Source organism: Varanus komodoensis, unplaced genomic scaffold, assembly GCF_004798865.1.
Source record: "Varanus komodoensis strain SLA01 unplaced genomic scaffold, ASM479886v1 scaffold4, whole genome shotgun sequence".
Lineage (NCBI taxonomy): Eukaryota > Metazoa > Chordata > Lepidosauria > Squamata > Varanidae > Varanus > Varanus komodoensis.
Window position 1 is genome coordinate 53,226,825 of NW_025335941.1, and position 26,226 is coordinate 53,253,050.

The 26,226-nt window shown below is 40.3% G+C and overlaps 1 protein-coding gene across 1 annotated transcript; it reads left to right on the plus strand.

The window, feature by feature from the left end:
• The first annotated feature begins 58 nt into the window (after nt 1–58).
• On the plus strand, nt 59–16,950 carry ANGPTL5 (angiopoietin like 5). The gene is made up of 8 exons (XM_044442488.1): nt 59–178; nt 4,428–4,575; nt 6,127–6,230; nt 7,664–7,757; nt 9,442–9,542; nt 13,173–13,293; nt 14,098–14,283; nt 15,929–16,950. Exons 1-8 carry the CDS (start codon nt 80–82, stop codon nt 16,237–16,239), a joined length of 1,164 nt encoding a protein of 387 aa, XP_044298423.1. The 5' UTR covers nt 59–79; the 3' UTR covers nt 16,240–16,950.
• The last annotated feature ends 9,276 nt before the right edge of the window (nt 16,951–26,226 follow it).

Consider the following 26,226-nt stretch of genomic DNA (forward strand, 5'->3'; position numbering starts at 1 on the left):
AGACTTCATCAGTTAGTAGACAGTCTTTTCCGAGGCAGTTTGAAACCTTCCGAAACCTTTTCATTTCTTGAAATCAAAGATGATCTATCTCAGTGCATCCTCACTGATCTTCCTAAATATAATATTTTTCATTGGGGCTGATACTGTGTTTGCTTATGTCAAGCCATGTTCTGCAATGGTAAGGTTTGCAATGTATTGCCTTGATAAATTATGGAATCATAGACTCAAGACAGCCAAGTCTGTTTCAACATTATTTGTCTGGGAGGGCTATTGCATATATGAAGTGGTTGAGATCCTGATGGAAAAACCCTGCTAAAACTGTGCTAAAGAAATTTGTAAAGCAAATAGTAGATTAAAGGCTCCACTCAGGTTTTGCTGTTGACATCTGTGAGGACAGGGCTTTTTACCAGGTCATTAATCAAAGTGGCACAGAAAGACCTACCTTTTAATGAATAATATATGGATTTTGTAATCTTTAGATTAGCTTCTAGACACATTCACACAAGTGAAAAACCAAAATTAAATATATGTGCACATTTTACTTGTGTAATAATGGGGGGAAATATCCTGATCCTTTTAATCTGATATGGTTTTACAGTAAATATACAGTAAATCTGGAAGTTGAAATGGGTTGTGATATTTTATTGTGTGATACTTTATTGTGATATTTTATTTTTTATTATTTTGTAGACACAATTGCATTTCATTGTTATAAATTTCTGGCAATTATGTTTTAACTAAAGCTTTGGAAGCTTTGGAAGATATGGAATAGGGTCTGGGTACTTTATTACCTTTTTATATGCCTGAAGAGTCACTTAAATCTGTTAGAATGGTTGCTTTCAGCAGTTTCTGATCCACAACAGCTTTATCCTTTCAGGAGTATGTCATATAGAGTATTACATATACAGTGTTAGGATGTGAGCAATGCCAGAAGTAGAAGATAAAACAATGAATTTCTATAAAAAGAAAACAACAGAATTGACCATGTGTGTCCATGTTCATTCTAATCCTGCACAAATACACTGTACAGCATTCAATGAGCATTAATTCCTACTAAGGATGTTTAGGCTTGTGGCCTTAAAACACTAAAGGCAAAATCATATGCATGTTTAAACAAAAAATTCCTACAACTCCCAGCATGCTAGCTGGGGCATGTTGAGTTCTTCCTCTAAACATGTGTGGGATTGCACATTAAATCTTGTCTTAAATGGGAGAAAAGAAAAACCCAAGGCATAGAATCTGTTACTGACTTTGAAAACATTTCTTTATATGGGAAAGGAAAAGAATTCAAGGAAATATTTGGAAAGCCAGCAACATTTTTTTTTGTGTGCTTTGGGAAACTGACGAGTTCAAGTGTTCAGATTTTAACTCTTTCTCTGAATTTTCAACTTTGATGCTAAAAAGGAAAGTTTAACAGTAGTCATCACCAGCATTTAAATTCTAAACTGAAATAGCTGGGTGCAAAGCCATACTCTAAATGCTACATATTGTGCCTTAGCACGCTATGGCTCTAACCCAACACATCCAGGGTCTGCGCTTGCCTTTGACATTCTGAGCAACCATTGTGCATAATGTGCTCCGCAGCTGAACCCTGGCATCCTAGACAGACTGTAGAGGTCCCCAGGCTCAAAGCAAGTTTTAGGACTTGCCAGTTTGGGGAGGCTAGAGTTTTGCTGGCTTGTACTCCTTAGCCCTGACAATCTAATGATGCATTAAATGAGCATAAACTTATTTATTCATCTTTTCTCAGGCTTTGACTTGTATGAATTTGACAGTGGTCAAGGCATATTACATGACTGGTAAACTAAATATATTTCAAATATGACTGGACAGTCCATTGCTTTCTTGATAGATTTCTAATCATGTTTGAGTACTGTACATGTGCAGGTTCCTAAATCTTGTAATCCTTACGTCTCAGCATGGTCTGGGCACAAGATATTTAAAGTCCACCAACCACAAATGCACAGACATAGGATTGTATGTGAATAATCACTATATAAATGGAAAATCGAATATGGTAAACATAGGTCAGAGTGGCTGTGACCTTGTTTTCCTTCTCTGTGTTGAATTAATCTGTGTGATCGGAACATCAGTGTATTAACATGGTGTCTTCTAGACAATATTCATATGGTAGCAGGAACAATTTTTTAAATGCACAAAAATTTATTTAATATTTGGAATATTTCTAAGCCCCTCTTAAGCAAAGACGCTCAGGGTATCTGATAATCACAAATCTGGATAGTAACAAATATTCTGACACTACCATGTTTTCCCCCAGATAATAATTTCATTTTCACACTGATTTATTAAACAAATTTTTCTCGTGCAATTTTCAATTTATTTATTATATTCTTAATCCACCCAATAGCAAACATTCTCTCAGTAGATTACAATCTATTAAAAGAATAAAACATAATATATATAATTAAAAGACTACAATGCCAATATGTAAAATAGAGAGTTGTCATGACTAATGGGTGGTATAGAAATTAAGTAAGTAAAACAATGCAATTAAGTATAAAATGGCAAGCATTCCATTAATAGACAGATATAAATAGCTGCCATATCATCTAAAAAGCAATAACATGTTTGAGAAGAAAAGAAACACCTTTATGTCTCAAAAAATTAACAGTGTAGGCACTAGGTGGGCCTTCTTGAAAAGTTCATTCCATAAGTGGGGTGCTACAACAAAGAAGACCCTTCTTTATTTCAGCCAACTGTCTATTTTCCTTCAACTGGAGAACCTGGAGAAAGGCCTCTAAAGAAAATATGAAGGTCCAGGCAGGTACACATAATCTTGATTGCCTATGTTCCAATACTGCGAGATACTACAGACTCAGTTAATTGTACCAAAACAATTGACTTTCCCTTTAGCGATCGCATAAAATTTCCCTGTAGGGAATGCAACCATTGACCTGTCTCGACCAGTACTGTCTGTTGCTCCAGCACCAGTTCTGCAGTCACACTTTTTACAGCCCTGCTACCTGGCCTGTTGCTGCTAGAGGACTCCTCTAAGAAAGAGCATCTAGAGCTACCGGAAATGGTTGCCAATGGCCCATCCACACCTGAAGAGCAGGAGCAAGACACTGAGCAAGCTTGCAGCTCCTGGGGGTGTCATCACCCCAAGCAGCCGGCTATTGTGCCTCCTGGGAGAAGGAGTACCTGCTTGCAGAAAAGGACTGCTCAAGAGAAAGGAACTCCTCTAACCAGAGAGTTCTAATACACTTAGCTGAGTTTTCAGTGGGGTTCAGAAGACTGGTATTAAAAGTCTTGAGTAGCTGTCTAGTCAGCACGGGAAACAACAGTTTCAGTGTTTTCTGCCCTGGTTCCCTGGACCTTACCTTGATGATAGATACTTTGTGCTGCTGACCCTTGGACCTCTGCCTGACTCTGCTTCTGGGCTATGTAATCTATCAGTTTAACCGTGCTGTAACCTCTGCATCTACTTTGATGAGTCCTGCCTGCAGGCTCTCTTCCTGGACTGAACTCTCAGTGCTTGGCAGTCTGCTTGTGTTGTGACCTTGCCTGTTGGATTGCCATTTTGGTCAAAGCAGGATAGCACTTGAGTTTCCTTTTTTAACTGGCAATCTCATGCATTGAATTGCCAAAGTATAGCTCATTAAGTTATAGCTGTAACTCTTCTCTTTATAGAAGTGGCTTTGCACAGTGGACTGGTTCACACCTTACTGGAACCCATTTTCCCCATGAGTTCATTCATTCATTCATTCATTCATTCATTCATTCATTCATTCAATGTTTCATTTGATTTATACCCTGCCTTTTTCTTTCATAGAATTCAAAGTGGCTTACATCATTCTCCTCCTGCTCTTCTCAATCTTATCCCTTTGAGGTAGGTTGGGCTGAGAGGCTGTGACTGGCTCAGAGGCATGTGAGGAGTGAGGACCAGACCCAGGTTGCACAAGTCCCAGACCTGCGCTCTTAGCCACTACACCACACTGGTCCTCTCACTGAATGAATCCTAGATTGCATTTTCCCTTCATGACTGCAGTGAGGGAATCAGAAGTCTTTGCTGTAACAAACCACAGTTCCCTCTGATGTCCAAATTCAGGGGACTGCAGTTTGTTTAAAAACTAGTGAGAACAAATGAGTATCAAATTCAACAGATCAATTCTTGTATAAGAAAAGTGTTTGCAAAACTGTGTTTCTCGCAGGTACAGCGTTTTGCAATGTTTTGCAATGGTTTACATGTTTTACAATGACTAATGTTTTACAATGACTGTTTACATGTTTTACAATTGAAAAACAGAAAGTGTGAAGTATCCCTTTTATTTGCGTTTTATTTTATTTTTTGTTTGTTTTATAAAACCACAATCCGCAGTCCCAAATGAGACTCATCATTTCAGTGATGCTAGTTCTTTCTTTCATTTTGCACACTGTTTTAAATTTTCTTTTGTTTGATATTGCAGGGTAATTTCACAGCAAATACTGTGGAAGAGCCAACCAATGCAGGGGGAAAAAACCTCTCAGCACTTAATTCTCAGGAGAAGAAAAAATGCAATGTGCCCTGTGATTTTCAAGCTAAAATGTTAAGAGAAGAAAAGCATTATATGTGTCGTATGTACATTTTTAATTTAGCAGCTCTTCCCTGTTATTCGCTGTTACAAACCAACTTATATAATATCCCTAGGATCACACTATCATACTTATTTGATGGTGTTCACATACCTGTTCATTATGCACTGATTATGAAGTACAGTAATGACTTGTATATGTGAATAAGTGATTACCTATTAATCTCTGTAGCTAAAACTTTCATATTACTCTCTCATACCACTCAAGTTAAGTACTTTTTAGTGGACAAAGTTCAAATATTAGGCCAGGAATTGTATGTTTATATACAAAACTGTCCTTAGGAATAGCTCCTGGAGGAGGAGGAAGAGGAGGAGAGCTTCAAATATACTATCCCAGGGATCCTTATATTAAATCTGTAACATAGCTCAATACTTCTAGGACTATATTTAAGATGGGGAAAGAAATTGGGGCTGAGAGCACAGTGATTTATGGCTGATTTGTGGTTTTTTATTACAAAAATCAATTTGTTTAAATTGTATATCTGAAACACTTCTGAGTGGCAATACCCTGCAGACTTACTAACTAAAGCAGGCTTAATACAACCTTCCATTTAACGGCAATATTTTATTCCACATTTTTAACTCATATCTACTTATTTCTGAACCTCACTAGTTTGCCTTGTGGGAAATGGGTATTTTGTGATGGGTGATGCTCACCATAGCAACCATTTTGTGAGGGTCCACAACACTACCAAAATTTTAAATGTGCCCACCATACCAAAGAGCTTGGGAATTCCTGGTGTGAACTAAATGCATTGTGAGAACTTTTTCATGGCATGTAACATGTAGTGGCCCAGCACAAGTGGAACCAATCAGAGAAGACTTTCCTGCAGAATTTTCATCCTTGTAGACACTGTAGGAAAGAAGGTGTGATTGTCCTCCTCCACAAGGTTATGACCTGTTAAAAATTCCAGCAGCTCTGTGGAGGCACCCACAGAAGAGTAATACTTGAGCCACTGCTGTAATTTGTAAAAGCACCTAAGATGTGTACTTCCCCTGGCCCCAAGAGAGTGACTTTTACAACTTGGTAGCCACATGGAATTGTTTTTCTGAAAGCTTCAATCACATTTTAGACCAACCTATGCAGGGGTCTACTGTGTGGTGGCTTTGTAGTCAGGCACCTTTGGCAACTTAACTCATGTGGGTTCCATACTACCTTGAAAGCCATTAGACAAAGAGAAGAAAGAAGACATAAACCCATAATAGAGATACTCATGTGGGAGTGAGAAAGGAAGCTACACACACTTAGGATAATATAGATGACTTAATATTACTGGCAGTGTACAGGAACCATTTTAAAGGCTTGAAACAAGCAAATATGTGCCTCCAAGCTTGCTTTTTTGATCATCCCATCACCAGCACTGAATACCAGAGAACATGATTCAAACCCCACAAACCACCCAAATCCCAGTCTACCAAAGAAGCCAGCTGGCTCCACTTGATCCATTTTCATGCAGTGCTAAAGAAAACTCCTTGGTGTCCTATTTCATTATTTAAATAACCTCAAAATAATTGACAATCTGTGTTTTTAAAGGAAATTTGCAGAATTCTCTGATTGAATATGCAAGAAGTACCAAAAAAATGATACGGAATATGATGGATGATCACCAGTCTTCTCTGGATTATCTTTCCAATCAGGTACCATTTATTACTATTGACAGAATACATTTCTTTCTGTAGAAGGCTAATATTACTGAAAAATCTTCTTCAGCTCAGCTAAATGTCAAAACCTGGCTTACTGAATGTCTTGCATCAAAACATCTTGTACCACAGGCCTTCAGCAGTTGGTACTTGTTCTCTACTCTGTGCAAAGCAAACTACTGTTCTCTTTCTCAGTGTTAAAGAGAAACAAAACAAAACCAAGTTGTGCAAATAGATATCCAGATTAGTAGTGATTCAGAAGAGAGCCTCTGAGAGCTTTGCCCAGAATACCCAGAACTAGTCTGAAATGTTTATCCTGTATGACCATGGGTAGTTCGGGATTTTGAAGCTAATATCCTTTAAAATATGGAGTTTAAGTTATGCACATGATCCAGCCAGAATTAAGCACTCCTTGGTCACCTTAATTTTATTACAAGAGATGAAAGGCTGAACTGCTAGTGGCATTATTAATGCAATATATTAATAAGGCAGCATTACTAATGTGGTATACAGGATTAAAGAAATGGCATGGGTTGTGTAGGGATTTAAGGTTTTGCATCTCTGCTGGTCCCAATCAGAACTGCCCCATGCTGTGTGTTTGTTCTTCATGATGAAAGAAAAGGTCCCATTGGTGCCAAAGGTACTTTCCCACCATCAGTAGGCTTGTGGGGGTAGGTGGGTGTCAGATGCTGACTGGGACCACTTTAAAAATCTTTTTAAAAAGCCCCTTCCCTCACAATACAGTTCCAGTCCTTTTAGGAAGGTGATGTGTCCTCCTTTACAGAGGACAATCCTCTATTCAAAGGAATCATCTGTTTGAAAGTCTGCCCAGTTCAGAACTGGTTTAAGGATGGAAAAACCTAAGAAGGGGGAGCAGCAGAAGACATGAAGGTGCTCATCAGCAGTTAGTCCCTGGACTTCGGACTGAACAGACAGGCACATGCTTCTTCCTCAGCATGAAATGGCCTTTATTGCTACATTTTAATAATTCTATATTTGCATGTATTACATGTACTCTTTTGCTCTCCTTTTTGTGACTGCTAAGAAGCCACCCTACACACAGTACAAGTTGTTTGCCTATAAAGGGTGCTCACTAAATTTGTAAATGATTTAGATTTATAGAACAAGTACACGTGGCCAAACCTTGTTGGCCTGTAGTTTGGGCGATGGGACACCATCTAGTGGGGGTTTCTACTGAATAAACATGTGTAGGCACATCTTTCTCTCATTAAGATCAACGGGACATGCAGCCTCATGATCTGTATCTTGATGCAGAATTAAGTCCTGCTTAGTTCAGTGGTGCTTAATTGCAAATGCATCAGACTAGGAATACAGACTTAGACATACTTTGGTTGGATCATGTCCCATGTTAATATTTTGAGGCCCTGAGTCTGATGATTTAAACATTCCTCTTCTTGTAAAACACACAGGTCAATGAACTTATGAGTCGGGTAATGCTTTTAAACGCAGAAATGTCTAGAAAACCAATTGAAGTATTTCCTCATCGAGCTGTTCAGTCTCACGGTAAAGACATTTTCTCCCTAACATTTACAGTTTCTCTTTTAGCTCTCTAACACTTCTGGAAAAGCAATGGAAAGATAATAAAACTGTAAGATGTTAAAGATAATAAAACTGTAAGATGTTAAAGATAATAAAACTGTAAGAACAACGGCAAACTTTGTACCCACCTCCCCACCATCGATATATTATGACATTGCTCATGTATATTACTGAGCATAGTCAAGTTTGGTTTGTAAGGGCTAATTCTCTGAGCTAGGAATTTCCTTCTTCCTAACATCTACTTACATAGCCCCTTAGAATTGTTGTAGAATTAGTACTAATAATTTCTATAGCATTCATAACATGTTCATTCCGTCTTAAATCTTACTGTGTCCAGTGCTTTGTAATCTTTGGTTTATAGCTTGATTTACTTATTTTGTATTGTTCTTATGCATTGCATTTTAATTCTTTATTCCTTTATTAATTTATGTAAACTACTCTGGAATTGAATTCAAAGAAGGACTGTATAAATGTCTAAAAGAAAGATATAGATCCTCATAGTGCACTGGAATCTAACTTTCCAGACTCCCCAGAAGCAACGGATTGGCCAAGCCTTAGACTTAAAGCACTTGTTTGACTCAGGAGTATTGAACTAGCCCCAAGCTAGTCCAGCTCATTAGTGGTCCCAATTCAGCCTTCCAAATCATCACACCCCCTTCCCCAGCATCCACCCCCTTTCTCCCAATCATCAATTGTTTTGCACATTTTTCAACATTCTAAAAGTGTGAAATGCTTCTTCACAGACTTAGTCACTGGCAACAAGGAGCCATACCTTAAAATATGTGGATAATTTGGCCCTGCCCGTTTTGCCTTGGGTACCACCCACCACTGGAACATGGCATCCGAGAACTCTGAAATCAAATCCAATCATCAAGCATAAAGAAATTCAACTTCAATAGTTTAAAACACTCCATATATTCCTTTCCTATGGTAAGATTAGCAAAAAAGGGTCACTGGTGCTGAGGGGCAGTGAAAGTGAGCTCCCCTGGCCTTCATCTTTATGAATTTTCTTGAGAGATAAAGCCTTTTCTGAGAATTCTCTGAGAAAAACATGTTCTAATCCTGAAGAAGCAGTTGGGTGCTTACTGACCACTTGCTATGTGTGAAATTAGTAGCAAACAATGCTATTTGGAATAGTGCAAGGATCTGCTGGCCAAATGACACATTACACAATGCAGCTGTGCTTGACACTAGCTTTCAGAGAGGCCACATAGCCCAGCCTGCCACAAACTGGTGTTCTCTAGATGCAGCTCCCATAATTCCCAGCAATGGGGGTAGGGAATTAAAGGAACTGCAGTCCAACATTTCCAGAGAACTCCAGATTGTGGCAGGCTGAGGAAAGCTGGGTGAACCTTTTCCCATCCAGCCACTTTCTTCAGAAGTTTCCTCCTCACCCAGTCACCTCTTTATATCATATGCATGGATCTGTTAGGGGATCACAGTTAAGGGTAGGATCAATGGAAAAGTTACTGTCAGAGAAATGGCTAATTCATACTTCAGTTTATATTTACTTGCCTGGGAGTAAGCCCCATTGAAAATGATGGAATTTTGGTGCAAAAGGGTATTGGGTTGTGCTTTCAGTGTTTCCTGTTGGCATTTTTAAAAATAAAGTTGAAGCTGAACTTCACTGGATAACATTGCCCTGCAGGTTTGGATTGCAGCGATATTAAGGATACTATTGGCTCTGTTACAAAAACGCCAAGTGGTCTCTACATAATCCATCCAGAAGGATCAAGTTACCCCTTTGAGGTAATATGGATTTTTCCTGTTGATTACTTGGTTGGGAGGTCTTTTCCTTTTCCTTTCCTTTCCTTTCCCTTCCCTTCCCTTCTCCCTTTTTCCCCGTTTCTTTCATCAACATTAAAGCAATCCCAGTTTCCATAGCAGTGGAATAGCACTTCTTATACTGCTTTGCTCCTTCAAACCTGTTCTCCACTCTACATTATAGAAACTTGGTGGTAACTCATCCAGCCCACATGCCTGCTGCCTCTACATGTAGTGGGTCTATTAAACCTATGAGAAAAACAGAGTTTTAATAAGTGCCTTTGCTTCTTCACTACATTGTGATATTGCAGCCAGCAGGGCCTTTCACAGCCATGCACACAATACTTGCACCAGAGATCAAAACTCCCTCTTGGGTTCAGTTCAGCATTGTTGTTTTTGCCAGATCAGCCTTGTGTGACTAATAAAGACCAAGAAAATGTGTTTTTAATACAAAAGTTCAGATCTTTAGAATAAGGACTGAGCAGAGGGAGAACATGAAATTAAAGTTGAGTTGGTGCTTGCAAACTAAATGGGTACTTTAGCTGCCAATGTTCTGAAATGATAAACAATCTGCTTTTGAAAGGTGCACAATTAATTGAACCTTTAAAAGGCCACTTTATAATAGCTCCAGCCAACTGCTTATTGGTATGATAAGTGGAATAGAAATCCTGCCATAAACACAGGAGGATTGTTTTCCTCTGTCTCGATCACAGTGGCATAGGGTACCCAATTAGGTGTTACCAAAAAAGGACAAAAGGGATTACCGATTTGCATAAAATTTGCACAAGCTAATTGACATGAATCAGTGAGAAGTTAGAAAAATATAATTTAAATAGACGTAAACATTCGTAGTGGGGAAGACTGTCACCAGGTGATCTGTGTACATTTCTGGTAAGTTTGCTATCTGGGTGCTAGATGTTGATGGGCAACATAAAGGCCCTTGATCTCCTTCCTCCCTCTTTAAACTGGAGTTGTATTGGAGAGCCTTCAGTTCTTCAAAGAGAGGGCAGCCTTCTGCGAGCTCTTTCAATGCTAGACACTCACCTTTAAAGGGGGACCCAGGGCCACCCTATAAGAAGTTACTGCATCATCTTGAAACAAAGACATGCATTGAATGAGAAGGCAAGTAGCCTCTGCTAGAAACTGTGAGGGACTGGGGTGGGTGGATCTGTCAGTTTTGCTTTCTGCTGCAATCGGCATTTTATTTCTCAAGTTCTTTCTATCCCAGATAGGAAGGACTTTGTTAATTTTGGTAAATTCTTTGAAAATGAGCTGAAAAGAAACTTTCTCTTCACCCATCTAAACTATCCAAGTTAGGTAGCTGCTCTTATTCTCAGCATAGAGAGGAATATAATTACCTTGCATTCCGTAGAGCCGTTAAAGACGCCTGCAAGAAAAAAAGAAGTGGTCCTAATTATGGATGAACACACAGAGATTTGATCCAGGCTTTTAAGATCAAAGTACTCAAAGCCATGGATCTAAGATGGATAAATTTGTTTTAGCTTTCGCCTACACTTGATTTTTGAAATAACAAAGATGATAATTTAAGGTCAGTTTTTCCTCTTTTAAAAAAGTTTCCAACATTTAGGAATTAGTGCCAATGTCTACAGAAGCTGAAGTCATCAAATAAGTTTGCTTATGTTTGCTTGTAGCACTGGCTGGAGATCAAGAACCAAAGGGAAAAGGAAAAACATGGTTATATAATGTGCAATAATAACCAAGATGGAGGAGTTAACACTGAAAAGAAAATTGGGTAACATTTCTGATTTAAAAGTGTCTAGGGAAGGAAAATCAGATACAGTTATGTCCAAAAGCCCAAGAAATGGGTGCGCCTGAGGAATAAAAGGATGTGGTGGGAAGCTGGGATTGGGAAATGCTCACATGAACAGAGCCTCCACAATTAAATTTTTATGGAAGGCAGCAGGAGGAGAAGGACATTTGGGCAGCAAGTCAGATTGTCCTTGGGGATCGAATGCAACTTTTATTCCAGCAAGTGCCCATGGACAGCAGTGTGCTGGGGCAGATGACAGACGGGTTTGGGGCACCAGTCATACTGGAAAACCTCTCAACCCCACCTCTGATGCCAGTGCAAGCTTGTAGAATTCAGAGAACAGGGCACAGGGAAAATTGGCTATTAGTCCCTACAGAAATGAAATTAACAACAGTTGTGACTGACACACATGGGTGAAGGAAAAAACAGCATTCCAGAGATATTCAAATAGGGCCTCCTCTTGAAAAAAGTGATATATGCATGCTCAAAAGAGCAAATGGTTAAAATGTTTTACTTGAACAATAAATTAAGCTTGCAGATTGCTTTACCTACCCAATGAATCTATTTATGCTATCATTTATCCTGACATAGCAATCCATAGCAATCCACTTCAGTACTTGGATTTGTTTTCATTGGCAGTTTGATAATGATCAGGATTCCTCATAACAATAACCCATCAGTTTAAAAACTTGCAGGTCTACTGAGTACCATGTGCCTGTCTCTCCTGCTTTAGCATACAACCCATGTTTAGCTTCTTTGTAGGCTGTGCAGCAAGACATGCAAACCCTGACCACTGGGTTGCTGTAGGGCTAAATAACCCAATGGTTAACCTATACTTGGTTTTTAATCCAATCGGTTGCCATTGCATACAAACATAACCAGTCTAAAATAAGAGAGATTCCAAACAAAACCTGGAAATGTTACAATGGCCCTCTTTGATTAATATGCAGTATTGGTTTTGTCACTTGATTGAATGTTCAAACCCTAATGATGGCTGGAATATTGACTAGTTTTAGATGTTAGTTGGCACTCATATATGCTGCTTGGCACATTAAACAACATTTTTATGCTCAGTCTGTGCATTTCTGACACAGATAGAGCTCATCTAACCAAAATCTTAGGTTTGGCACTTGTAGCTATTCCTGTCATGCCCAAATTTAGAGATGCTATTAATCCATAAGTTTTAATCCAACTCAACTTTTGAGTTGATGATAATTGATTCTAAGAACCATATAATCCTTCATTTCTGGAACCCATATTTGACTTTTTATTTCATAATGCTCCCCTAAAAACCACGGACACAGTTATGGTGTGATCTAAACTGACACCTCCATCAGAACTGATGACTCGTGCAGTGATGTCCAGAGATCTGGAGATTTTGTGACATTCTACCCATTTAAAAAAATCCACCGCTGGCTCTGGCTGTGTGAGTCTTAGAGAAGAGTCTGGGAATTGGGTATACCCTGCAGTAATTTTCTTCTTGGAGTTGATAAAACAGCCATGTGATGCTTGGAGCACAAATGCCACAGTAGCTGAAGGTGATGGCTTTGCTGAACCAACTGAGAATTCCAGATCCAAATTAAAAGCAATTGTTCCACTATATCCCCTTCTGAATAGATCTGACGATGCTGCCTTTTCTGGGGTGGTGACCTCTCACTTGAATAAACCATTCCAAGATTTCTTTAAGCTAGGAAAGTTCTTTTCCTTTAAATCTATATTTTATATACAAATGTCAGTATTTATTTTGCATCATGGGTGCACAGTGTGGATGGAAGAAAACCATATTCCAGCTTTATTATTAACTGTTCTTATCCAAGAGTTTTCCCCGCCTTTATTCATTTTAGGTATTGTGTGAGATGGATTTTAGAGGAGGAGGATGGACAGTGATTCAAAAGAGAACCGAAGGGATGGTTGGATTTCAAAGGACCTGGTCTGACTATTTGGATGGATTTGGTGACCTTGCAGGTACAAATTACATGTATGGGTGCACACGTACACATAGTCGTCTTTTTTGTAGTCACCCCAACCTAGCTAAGTTGGACTCAGGAATGTGGTCTGCAGGCAAGGGCCGAGCCCAGTCCAGCAACTGGAGGTGGCATGTTGCTTATTTATCATTGCTACATCTGTGTCACACACTTTCATTCAAAGAGCCCAGGGCAGTATGCATCATCTCCCCCCCCCCCCACTGTATCTGCACAACAGCTCTTCGAGGTAGGCGATACTGAGCGTCAGAGGCCGGCCCAGAGTCCCCCAATGGCCTTCAAGGCTGAGGAAGGGCTACAACCTGGATCTCTGGAGTTTACACTGCATTGGTTATGACCTTGAGAAGAATGGTGTGACTGTTCTGAATGTCTGAATCTCTACTTTCTGAAAGGTGGGACCTGAAGAGGGTATTGGAGGGTAATGCCAGAAAGATATTAAAAGTGGGGAAGTGTTGGAAATAGTTCATCCAGTGCACACATTTCCTGTCCGTGAAATTGAATGTTCTTTTACCTCATTCAATTACATGGTCAGAGCATATCTATGTCACTTTTAAGAAGAAATCCATGGAATAAACCTCACTGATGTTTCCTACTGCATCCATGGAGCATTTCCCATTGTTGCTGTCTTCAGGGGCAGGTTTTCATTCAGCTGAACCAGCACTCAGAGTATCAGAATATTAGGGTGTTTTTTGGTGGAGTGTTTTGTGGCAAAGTGACCAAGGGTAACTTAGAAGGAGAGAAGGCTTAGTTTCTGATCTTTGAAAGTTTATTTAAATTCTGTTTACAGGGGAATTTTGGCTTGGGCTCCGAAAGATTTTCCACATAACAAATCAGAAAACTGCCAGCTTCATGCTCTATGTGGGCGTGGAGTCTGAAGATGATTCGTATGCATATGCATCATATGACAGCTTTTGGTTAGAGGATGAAGCCTGCTCCTTTAAAATCCATTTAGGACGTTATTCTGGAAATGCTGGTAAGACTTAGATATTCAAAGCAGGTTCTGAAAATGGGAAAAGGAGGTGACAAAGACATTCTATGTGCATTGCATATTCTAAAAGGGCGTTGCAAAGAAATGACCTTTGGAAGCCATAGCAATGTAAGAACCCAACATAGAACACAAGTTTGTTTCCCTAACTTCTCCATCTTTGTTTTGTAATGGCCAAATTATATGCTGTTTATGTTTTCTGATATTACAGTCCAATGGTCAAAACAGATGTGATGCCATTCACACAGCTAGTTTGGTAGGTGGGCGTTGTTGTTGTTATGGTTTTTTGTTCTTGTTTTTTTGTTATTTGTATGCTGTCCAGAGACTTTTTAGTAATGGGGCAGCATAGAAAAACTTCAAATAAATATATAAATTCCACTAACCATTGGCTGACTCACCCAATCAGCAATCCCATTAGTTGCCTTTTGAGGTAAATTGCAAGAGAGGGGACCTAACCTGGACTGAGAGCCTTAGATGGAGGAGGCTGTAAATCTTGTCTCCCTAACTGTGGCCCCAATTCAGATCAGGGTTCTTTTCTTTGCTGTTTGCATTGGAAAAAGCTCACACTGAAGAACATGGGAGCTTTCTCTAGCAACGCATATAATATGGTCAATGTTCCCCAGTCCAGGTTGTGGGGGACCAAGATTTATAGTGTACTTCCATCCCCATGTGAATGGCCCAATCTAGATTAGGTCCCCAGTCAAAAGGGTCCAGAGATTCCATTTTCCCTTCCATTTGTGAACTTTCCATGAAGCAGGTGAATAATTTTTACGAGCATATAATCAATGAATATGAATGCTGTTCCAGTACATCTGTGTGTCATAACCTTTCCCTCAAAAGAAGCAACTGATGAACATTGCCAAAACTGTTTTTTTTTAAATATTAGCTGTTTAATAGTTAGCTGAATTAGACAAGTGCTTATGAAAGAGAGGTTGCAACAGGCATAACAGATACAAAAGGAAAGTCTTTGCTGAATAAGATGCAGCCTGAGGTCCAAATTCCCAAATATCCCACAGGTTCAAAAAGGGTTGGGGACCCTGGAATGGACACCTGAGATTGTCATGATAATGTAAAGCTGGGTTGTAAGGCCAATACTTAGGCCAGCTAGTTTGGAATAATCTTCATCAGAAACTTTACATGCAGAATAGTGCAAAGGCAGAAAATGAAGGAAAAGATCACTAAACGCTCTGTTAAAGGCTCCAGAAATGGAATCCTGACCATTCTGTGATGGTTCCTTTCTTCATTTCCCTATCACAGAGCAGCCAGTATAATTCTTCTCAAAGTCCACACTTGGTCTGTTGCTTTTCACCACAAGACAGCTCAAGCATTAACATTCTTGCAGCAATTCTGTCAAAGTTCCTGTTCAAGCTGTTCTGTTCCAGAAGAGAATGCTGGGGTTGCCATCGGGAACACATATGGGTCAACTGTTATCACAAAATTTGGCACATGGTTAGCACAACTAACAGAAGCCTCTTGGTCATTGTTTCATTTCTCCCATTTCACTGTGTGATTTGCAAGGATTTGGGGTGCCAAATATTCACAAAACAACTGCTCGAGTATGTCAAGCCCAAGTTAATTAAACCAAGAGCTTGAACTGTAATAATTTCTCCTTCTTTTTGTACCTACAATTTAGGTGATGCATTTCGGGGATACAGAAAAGAAGACAACCAGAATACATTACCCTTCAGTACTTTCGATGCTGACAATGATGGTTGCAATCCAGTTTGCTTACTTCAAGAACAGCCTGTAAAGAGCTGCAGTAACTTTAGTGAGCAGACAGGCTGGTGGTTCAGCCAATGTGGTCTTGCAAACCTCAATGGCATTCATCGGCTCACAAGGAGGAAGCTGAAAACGGGGATTCGGTGGGACACCTGGACAGAGAATGACAAACCTGTCAAAATTAAATCTGTTTCAATGAAAATCAGAAGAACATATTTCAGATAACTGGATGATGTCATTGAAATATATATCTTCCGGAAATCAGGCTAAGAGCTCAGACTAAAATGCACAAAATTTTAGCTTACCCATCCATTCGTAGAAATGTTGGAGACATTTTGCACATTGTATTACTTTGCAATTCTGGGTTCCGCGTACTTATAAATTCTCCATGATGTAGCTGCATTGGCAATATTCTCCCTTCACTGCTGGATGTCACCAGTGGTTTATCACTTTAGCACTTTTATTACATGGACGGGTAAGCCAGAAGCACGATCGCTACAATTTCGATTTTTTCAAATTTTCTCTTTTTTACCTTTATGGTGGGTCAGCAGATCTGGAAAATGGCTATAGTGGCACTAATTTTAAAAAATAGAGGGGACTTTCACACAGTCAGTATTGGACAGCAGTTGCAGAAGGTATCTCAGTAAATCCCCGGGCATGTAGGAAACAAAGCTGTGCAGCAATTCTATTGTGAACAAGGACTCTTTCCCTGAAGAAGGAAAACAGCCACCTTTTTATTTATGTACAGGCACAGCCTTAGCAAGGGCACAGGTGCAGTCACTGGCCATCATTCCAAGGACAGCCAACAAGTGGAGGAACGCTTAACCCATCTGCCAAAGATGAGTAATTGGCAAAGTGCGGGGAAAATGCTCCATAAAGAGGCGCACCATGCATCTCCATGCACAGAGGTTATGCCGGCTAATTTCAGTGGTCTAAACTGCCATAGCATATTAAAATAATTTGAGATTTCATCCTGATCAACAAGGACTGCAAACCTGAACAACTTCTGGAGGTGCCACCTGTACCTGTGTCTCCCTTCATCTCAGAAACCCCAGCAACAGTTTGTCAACATATATTCTGTATGACAGGAGAGTATAACATCAGGCCAGGGGGCCAATGCATCCCACTTGTGCTCCAATCCAGGGCCACACCCAATTGTTCCTAATTGCCCATCATTTGGTGGTTTTCAGGGGGTTTTTGGTGCAGTTTGCCCCCTCACATTCTAAAGGGTTGCAATTACTCTCCTACGGCTTAATTATTGCAAGAGCTTTAGCTCAGATATGCTGGTATTTTGGTCTTTCTCCCCAGTCTGCCCCTGGAATATGGCGCCTAAGAGCATCTCTCAAATCAAGATTAGCCCTGCTGCAAGGCAAGACCATTCCCCACCACCCTTCACTCTAATTGGCAAGCTAGGTACCCTCCCTGGAACTCTATGGAAATGCCACCAATATATCCTTGGAATACAGGTGTGGTCATTTGCACTTGGGGAGCCAGCCTTGAAGGGAACATTCTCAGGAACATGACCTAATTTTGTGTTCTTAGTTGAAGGTAATATGAGCTAATTTTTCCCTAGCAATGAGGCTGTAGGGAGACTATGGCATAAACCAGATTCGAAATAAAAACACATGTCTTGCAAGACAGTATATTTGGGGTATGCATATCATTCCACAGAAAAATACTCTGTTTGTGATACTCACAGTTTTGTCATCTGGCCAGATAGACACAGAATGCACGAAAATGTACTTTAAGTGTACTTCACCTCCCAGAAGTGCTAAAACAGGGAAAGGGGAAGAATTCATGGGCTGGGGGGAGGGGAGAGAGAAAATAGAGGTTTCTGTTCTTCAATTTCAGTGATTCATGGGCTGAAATTGATACATTTTTCTGAGTATGGAAATAGAGCTAGAGTATTTGATGGTTTAATAATCTTGGCTTTGCACTTTGTCTACAAATTCAAGTTGTTGAGTGAGCTGCAGTAGGTATCACTGATCTGTTTAGAATCTAGCTGCTAAGATGTATGCATAAAATATGCATTTTTTATCACCAGAGTTAAGAGTACATCCAGATGCTGGTATGAAGAATACTGTTACATTATTTTATTTCAGAAAAGTATGTTAAATAATAGGAATTGCTTTTTGCACTGTTAGTTTCTAAAGCATGAAACCATTTTTTCCTCTGTCTGCTTTAACTAGATATTTTCCTGTACTAAAGAATATTAACGATATTCCCAATCCCTTAAAAATAATCATTTTATCTGTAGTTGCTTTGTATTTTCAATATGTGGAAATCTTAATTAAAGAAAAATGATACAGCATGAGTCCTGCCTGTTTTTTTTCTTTTTTATGTATTTTCTTGTGTTGTAAGCCACCCCGAGGTTTCAGCAAGGGGTGGCATAGAAATGTTATAATAATAATAATATATTAGTAGTGCTAATGACTGAATCCACATTTGGGGGAACTTTCTGAATCCACATTTGTGGGGAATTTTCTTTGTTTGCTTAGAATAAATGTTGAGATGTGATTTCCTAACTGTTCTGTTTAGCTGCTGTTCTAGCACTGGTGAAGCCTGGGGTACAGAGTTCTATGACTGATCCAGGATTTACTGATCTGGGAGTTGTTGGAGGGAAGATTGGCTTTAGAAGGCAATTAGACCTTCATGGATGATAAGGCTGTCAATGACTACCAGTCATGTTGTCTACATATCACCTTCCAATACTGGAGAGAGTATACCTTTATATTGTCCACCAGTTGCTGGGGAACATGGGTGGGAGGGTGCTATTGCACTCTTGCTCTGCTTGTGCATTTTCTGAGGGCAGTTGATTGACCACTGTGGAAAAGGAAAGCTAGACCAGCTGGATTCTTTGTTTGATCCAGTACAGCTCTTCTTATTTTCTTAGAATCTTGTTTGGAGGAACATTGAGACATGGGGATGTCCAAGAAAGTGGGGAACTTACCTATATCAGTCTTCCTCAGCCTGTTCCCCTCCAGATGTTTTGGACTTCCATTAGTCTTAGCAAGCATGGCCAATGCACAGGTATGCAGGGAATTATGCTCTAAAACATCTGGAGGGAAGCAGGTTGGAGATGGCAGGAAAGGTCACTTTCTATCTGCTCCCAAATATGTAGCATAATGTATAGTGTGCAATTTAAAAATTGCCCTCGAAAGGTCAAAAGAATTTACAGATTTGCATAAAATTTGCACATGCTTATTCATATGCCTTTTGTGCATTTAGATTTTTAAAAAATAATTTAAGTAGAAGTACAGTATACTCCCCATATAGCAGCAGGCTGTGACATGGTGTCTCCACCTGCCCTGTCCAGGTGCTAACTTGATAGGTGATGCTTCAGACAGTTCTTTAAATCAAAATTGGACAGGGCAGCTGTTGCAATAGAGGATACCTTCAAGAAAACAATCCTCAGTCCATCAAATAGAGAACTGTCCTATGTCTAAATATGAATAATAAATGGAGATATAGCCACATTTTCCATTTCCACAGAGTTCGTCATGTACTTTTTATAGGTGCTTGCACATATTATAACAAAAACATAAGTGAACAGTCTCAAATACAAGATGTCTTTTAGTGCCACCAAGCAGCTGAAAAAAATGTTTCTGCCGCAGTTGGGAAAGTGTACGGCCAGACTGCATCTGACGTGGCAGCAGACACTCTGTCTTTTAAACATCTGGAAAGAACAGAGCATTTCAGTCCAAAAAGTTTCCTTTTTCTCTGAAAAGCCTTTCATCTGGGTTTGCAGTCTCTGCAAATGTACTTAGATGACTAGCATCGGTGTCCATTTGCATTTCTTAAATACAGTTCACTGAATCCTCAATAAAGTTTATGTATATATTATCATTAATTGCTCAGTGCAATGTACTTGCACCATTCTGGATTAAGGAGCAGATTTTTAATATGGTGCAATGCAATATTAGAAATGAGGATGACTTTTATTTTGCAAGAATTTCCAAAACTATGGATTAATGTGCAACTGGGGTGCAGAAGTGCTGTTGCAGTAGGAAACTGCACTGTCGTTTGGGAGACTCCTGCTCTTAAACTAAGCAGGCAGGTATACTGCAAGCATCTGCCCCAGTTAGACCTCTACAGGTTGATAAAACAAAAGTATTCTGCTTTCGATGAGGTGCTGTGAATTCTCTCTGAAAGCCATCACTCCCCACTTCAGTGCCCTGCTTCATCCTAGAACTACAGTTCCCAGATCTCTCGGGTTATAAGGAAGGAAAACAAAAACAGAAATAAAAGACCACCAACTAAAAGTCATTAAAAGCATCTCAGATATCATTAAGGTGCAGTAGAACACATAGTACTCCACCCAGACTCCAAAAGACAATGAAGATCACATCAAGTGAACATATCCAATGATAGTGCCATTATTTGGATACCAAAAGGCTCCCTTCATAGTTGCAAACCTAAACTCAGAAGGTTTTATGTTCTTTATTGTGCATTGCCATGGACAAATTTTTGTAGAAAAGTGGCTAGTGCAATTTAAATAATAAAGTCTAGTGACTTCTTAAAGTCTAACTAATGTAATATTGCAGAAGGTGATGAAATGAGCCTTACTCCCAAGATTTGTGTTAAAATAGATGTGCTAGTTTCCAGGGTGCCAGCAGATTGTTGCTTTGGCTGCAATCAATTCGAAATGCTGGCCAAGTTCTCCCAAGCCAAGCTTGCAAATGAGCGTTGGGGGGTTATAGGAATCCTCTCCAAGGAGAGATGAGTTTTAAAACTCTGAGCTGGAAAAGAAATCCTGGCTGCTCCCACTTCTTTCCAAAATCTTCTCAGCTGCCAAAAGCTCCTTTAGACCCCCCACTTCATAAAAGTGGCAGAGGCAGCAGCAAGACAACAGGTAGGAGATGTTGGAGATTTTGCTAAATGGCATTTCCTGTGCTGCACTTAGTGTAATGGAAAGGTCCAAGAAAAGGGGAAAATGTGCCGCCATGTTTTTGTCATACATTCTGAAGCCAGCTTTCCTTTTCAGGTGTGGCAGCTACATTTCTGGAAGAGAGGGGTTGTTTGGGAGGGAATTCACAGAGCACCAAGCAACCTACCTATTCAGTGGACGAGAATATGTGTGAGCCAGGCCAGGGGAAGGGATGGGCAGTGACCCCCTTCCTCATGAAGAGAGTGTGTTAATTTATATAGGCCATGGAGAAGACAAGTTGAGAGAAAATTCTCGATAAGCACCAAGCATTAAATGACTGGCATATTTTTGCTTCGTAAGAAAAAAGGATAGGAGACCTCATCCTGCATCATGGAGTGACTGGCATGCCCCTAGCTCATGTTCTTTACTGTAATTTACACATAAGTAATCCTACTGTTTTGTCTTTCTAGGACATTACTGCAACGTACCTTGTCTAAAACGTCCCTAGCTTTCAGCCCCCTGTCTTATGACGTTTTTCCTCTAAACCAAACATGCCCAGTTCCCCAGAATCTCCATAGGAATAATTTTATAGGGTACTTTTATGCCTCAAAGTATAGGCCCCCAAAGACGGAACAAAAAGTGGATCAATACAAATAATCTTGGGCTCTTCTTGGCTAACCCCTCCATCAACCAGAATTAAAACCTATTGAGAGAAATATGATCTTTAAAATTTAATAGGCCATAGATGAGTGCCATGCAGAGAAAAGGTCAATGGGCCAAGTATTGCTATGCAGTTTTCTTTGTTTTGTATAGCCTTAGGGTGGATTAAACCTGAAATTATCTGCACTAGCCAATATCTAAAAGCCATTCATATGTTAACTGAAGCCTCCTGGGAGGAAATTTCAGCTAGAAATGTGCAGCAATTTTCTTGCCTGAGGCATTTGGCCTGGGGTCAAAAATGACCCCAAATGCTACTAATGCTAGTTTCTTTCTGAGGCCAGAAGAGTAGACAAAGAGATATTGTAAGATATAAAACAAACCAAGTATCTGGCCATCTAGATAAAGTGTAAGGAAAAGGAAGGCAAGGAATTTGGGATGTTGATAGGTAATGGTGTAAGTCTTTGGCCCCAACCTACCCCTACTCCATGGTATGCCCGTTTTCTCCCCTTTAAAGTGTATTCAAATCTATGGAAAGAAAGTTGACATTTTTTCCCCACACCAGCTGTGATAGGGGCACGGAAGGAGCCCAGTCTTGGCATTTCCAGCTTCAAGATCACAGGATATTGGGGCAGGGACTTTGTATTTTCCTCCCCCTTCCCCCCCCCCAACCCAATGTCAGGCCATAGGATTACACTCTAAGATTGTGGAGTTTGTTTGGTTAAATATTCAGTTTTAGTCATGCATCAAAATCAACACCAAATGGAAGAACCATAACCAAAACAACTTCTTAAGAGCACACATTAACTGCAACCCTAGTCAAGCATTGAGGACAATATGCATAACTTTCCTGTTGAAGTCAATGAGGCCGAGCCCTTAACACTGTGAAATACTTACTGCGTAACAGATTTCATTTTGTAAACTTTTTGCAGAAAGAGAAAAATGTGTAGCACCTAAAACTCATGCTTTAGAACAATTGCAGCATCCATTTCCTCCTAGAATTAAAGTAATGTTCTTAATGCGGAGGGTTATGTGGACACCCTCAATGGATGCACCCTAAGCCGTTGGAGATTCATAGGATTTATTTTTTCCTGCCCAGAAACCATGAAGAAGCCTCATCCTGTGTTGCATATACTGGGAAAATCAGAAATTGGGACTGACTTTCAGCCTAGGTGGCCTGCCAGCCAGCTAACTGTAGCATGCAGAGCAGTGCTTCTAGTCCCCCTCGGCTGTTTTCATTCTTTGTCATCAAGTACTGAAGAAAAAGAAGAAAAAATAGCCATTGTGATTAGAGTGAGGGCCGTATAAGAGCAAAAGGTAATTTAGATCTTTTTCAGAATATCTCTCTATTTCACCCTTTAGCAAGACTCACCCATTCCTGGTGTACTCATCTGAGTCACTTCAGAATAAACAAACTTGTATTTCTTACTGCAGGTGAGCAAACCTGCTTCATTATTATTATTATTATTATTATTATTGTTATTATTATTATTATTATTATTATTATTATTATTATTATGGATACCACCAAAGAAATAGAAAGGAGAGTGAAGAAAAGTCCAAGAGCCTGTTGTACTGAGTTTTAATATTTAACTTCTCCGTCCAGTCCTCCGTCAGCTTCACTGGCACCCCATTGAAGTCCGGGCCCAATTCAAGGTGCTGGTTATCACCTATAAAGCCCTTAACGACTTGGGTCCTGGTTACCTAAAGGAGCACTTACGTCCATACGTGCCCTCCCACCCCTTGAGATCAGCGGCAGAAGCCCTTCTCCGGGAGCCCTCCATGAAGGACATTAGGAGGGTGAGTACCCGGAGGAGGGCTTTCTCTGCGGTGGCGCCCAACCTATGGAATGTGCTCCTCAGAGAGGTTCGCCTGGTGCCGTTGTTATTTGCTTTTCGGCGCCAGGCCAAGACCTTTTCATTTAAACGTCATTTTAATTGTTGATTTTATTTATTGATTTTAACAACTTTGGCCAGGATGTCTCCAACTGTATTTTATTGTACTGATGATATTTATTTATTTGTAAGCCGCCCCAAGGCTTAGGCAAATGGGGCGGCATATAAGTCTGCTAAATAAATAAATAAAATAAACTCAAGGGTTTTGTTAGGCTGTATTTTCAGGATTACTGATTGGGAGACTGTGATCATGGAACATTTATCCTAACGCAGAGGAAGTCTTGAGTGAGCAGACCTTTGTGGTATCTTCCACATGAAGCTTTTCTCATGTACTTGCCCTGTCTTGTTCCATGGATGTTTCAGGAAGCCCAATTCCTAAATCACACCTGTTCTTTTCAGAAGCTGGAATTCTGTAAGGGCAGCATCCTATGGCTGCTAGGATAATGTGGAGTCCTGGCATCCAACTTCAGAAAGGTCAGAGGTGCAAGCTCAGAGCTGGGATGCTGAACTCGGTATTCAATCTTCACCTCCACGCTTTTCCATCGTGAGAGGATGCTCGTAATCCTTTGAGTTCAGAGGGTTCAGAGGGCAGCCACACTGAATCATGCTGACCGCAGAGGAGGTCATTGTCATGTGGAAAATTAAAATGGCAGTTTCTCAAACCAGCCTCCTCAGGAAACAAAGTGAAGCTGTAGGGTGCGGTGTGGGGGAATGATTTGCCCCACCCGGGCTACAGCGCTGATGTCAGTCAGGGCCAGCCCGAACATTAGAGTTAAGTGGCTGCGTCATTCCCTCTAATGGGAGGGCAGGCCCAAACAGCCATCATTTTGATCGTGAAAGGACAGCAAATTGTTAGCTGTTCAGTTGGCTATTACTATAATTTCGCTGGGAAGAGGTGCTCAAGTGATTTTCATTTTATTTATTAATTTATTAAGGGCATTTCTAACCTGTCCATTACTATACATCTCTGGACAGCTTACAATAAATTATCCAATAAATACAACATTATAGGTACATCATAACAACCCATACCTGAGGATAAAAGCATAATTTGAACTTTAAAATACCGGGTAAATAAAAAGGTCTTGAGCTGGCACCGAAAAGCATCTAATGTCAGCGCCAGGTGAACCTCTCTCTTGGCTTCATGCATCACCTGGCTGGGTTTGGGTTGCCTGCATCATGACTTGGCCATGTGTGGCATGACTTACTACTTCACCTGACGCAGCCAAATGCCTTGGGCTGGCCTTGCTGACCATCCCAATGTGACTGGTTCCAGAATGGTTTCTATTCTTGTCCCAGAGCTTCATGCTCACCTTGAATTTACTAGGCTATCACCCAGTTTCTCCCTCATCCCACCCCCCCCACACTGCCCAAGCCACTCAGAGGGCTAAGAAAAATCACTATCCCATCCCCACCACCCTTCCTTGTCCCCAAATCCCCCCACTCTCAAGGAAATCCACAGTGGTAGAGTAAAAGAAACCTATCTCTATTCTGGCAGTGTTAGAGAGGGGGAAAGGCTGTGGGGGATGATGCCCTTGGGAACAAGGCAAGGCAGTATGAAATGTCACCATGTGGCCACTAGCTACTAATGGTAGTCCATGCTTTGGAGCTTCTTAAAGTTAGTGTAGCTTTATGTGCCAGTAGCTGGTAATAATCAAGTCAGTAGATGGCAGCACAAGCAAAGGAACTGAGTGTTTTGATTATGGGTGCTTTCACATTTGTCTCACATGAGTTTTAATGGGGGGGGGCAGGGGAACAAATATGGATGATAATCAAGGCATAGCACAGCATGAGATATTAATAGCAGTTTCATGTTATTAAAAGTTAATCCACTTTGTTTTTTTAAGAAGAGCCTTCCATTGTTTCACAGTAACTGCTATCTAGTTTGATGCTGTAACTAGGAGAATTATAATCAATGTGAATGATTGGTTTATCATCTATTCTTGACCAATAATTGACTGGCTAGTGGAACAGATCTGTTCTGACTGGTCAAATGCACATCTTTGAACTGGGACCTGCAATTAAAGTGCTGCAGTATATCCTTCTTCCTAGTAGGATTGTCCAGCCAGCCATTTCCTCCAAGAAGGGCTTCCTTCTACCCCTCATCCTCCATGGCATGTTTTAATTTCCTAGTTGTAACTCTACATCCTAGTGAGTGTGTTCATTCTTCATCAGGCTGTATTTTTTGTCTTACTGCGGGTGTGTTTTGCTCCCTGAGGGGTATTTCTTTCTGGTTTCCTTCAGCCAACCTCAGGGTTCCTTTCCTCCAGCATGCTAGTTTCTTTTCTTTTTCTCCTTTCTCAGTGAGCCTGTTTCACCTGCCCTCCTTTTATCACTCCTCACTTGAGTTTGCTATCAGAAGTAGTGATAATTCAGAAATGTCCATCAGTATATGGATGGAAAAGGGCCAGTGACAAAACCAATATGATTCATGGACCTGTTGGAGTGGGGGAAAATAATATGGTCTTGATCATTACGCTACAAAAATTATTTGCTTTTGAGGACCAGAGTGTGAAGCTTCAGCCCAGTACCTCTACAGAGGTGCCTCAGGAAGCTGTCGGATCTGATTCTGATGAGAAGGAGGAGAAAGTTGGCTGAGAAGGCCACAGCTGATGGAGTTAGGTGGGGATATTTTGGATAGCCTTGATGACCATTCTGAAACTCTGGGGACAAAGCTGCTCAAGGAAGAAGGTCTAATGCTAGAAACCCCAGAGTTAGGTATCAAATGAAGAGGGGGAACAATGAAAACTTGCTCCTGAGTCCAAATGATTTGCTGCCCAAGAGACAACCCAA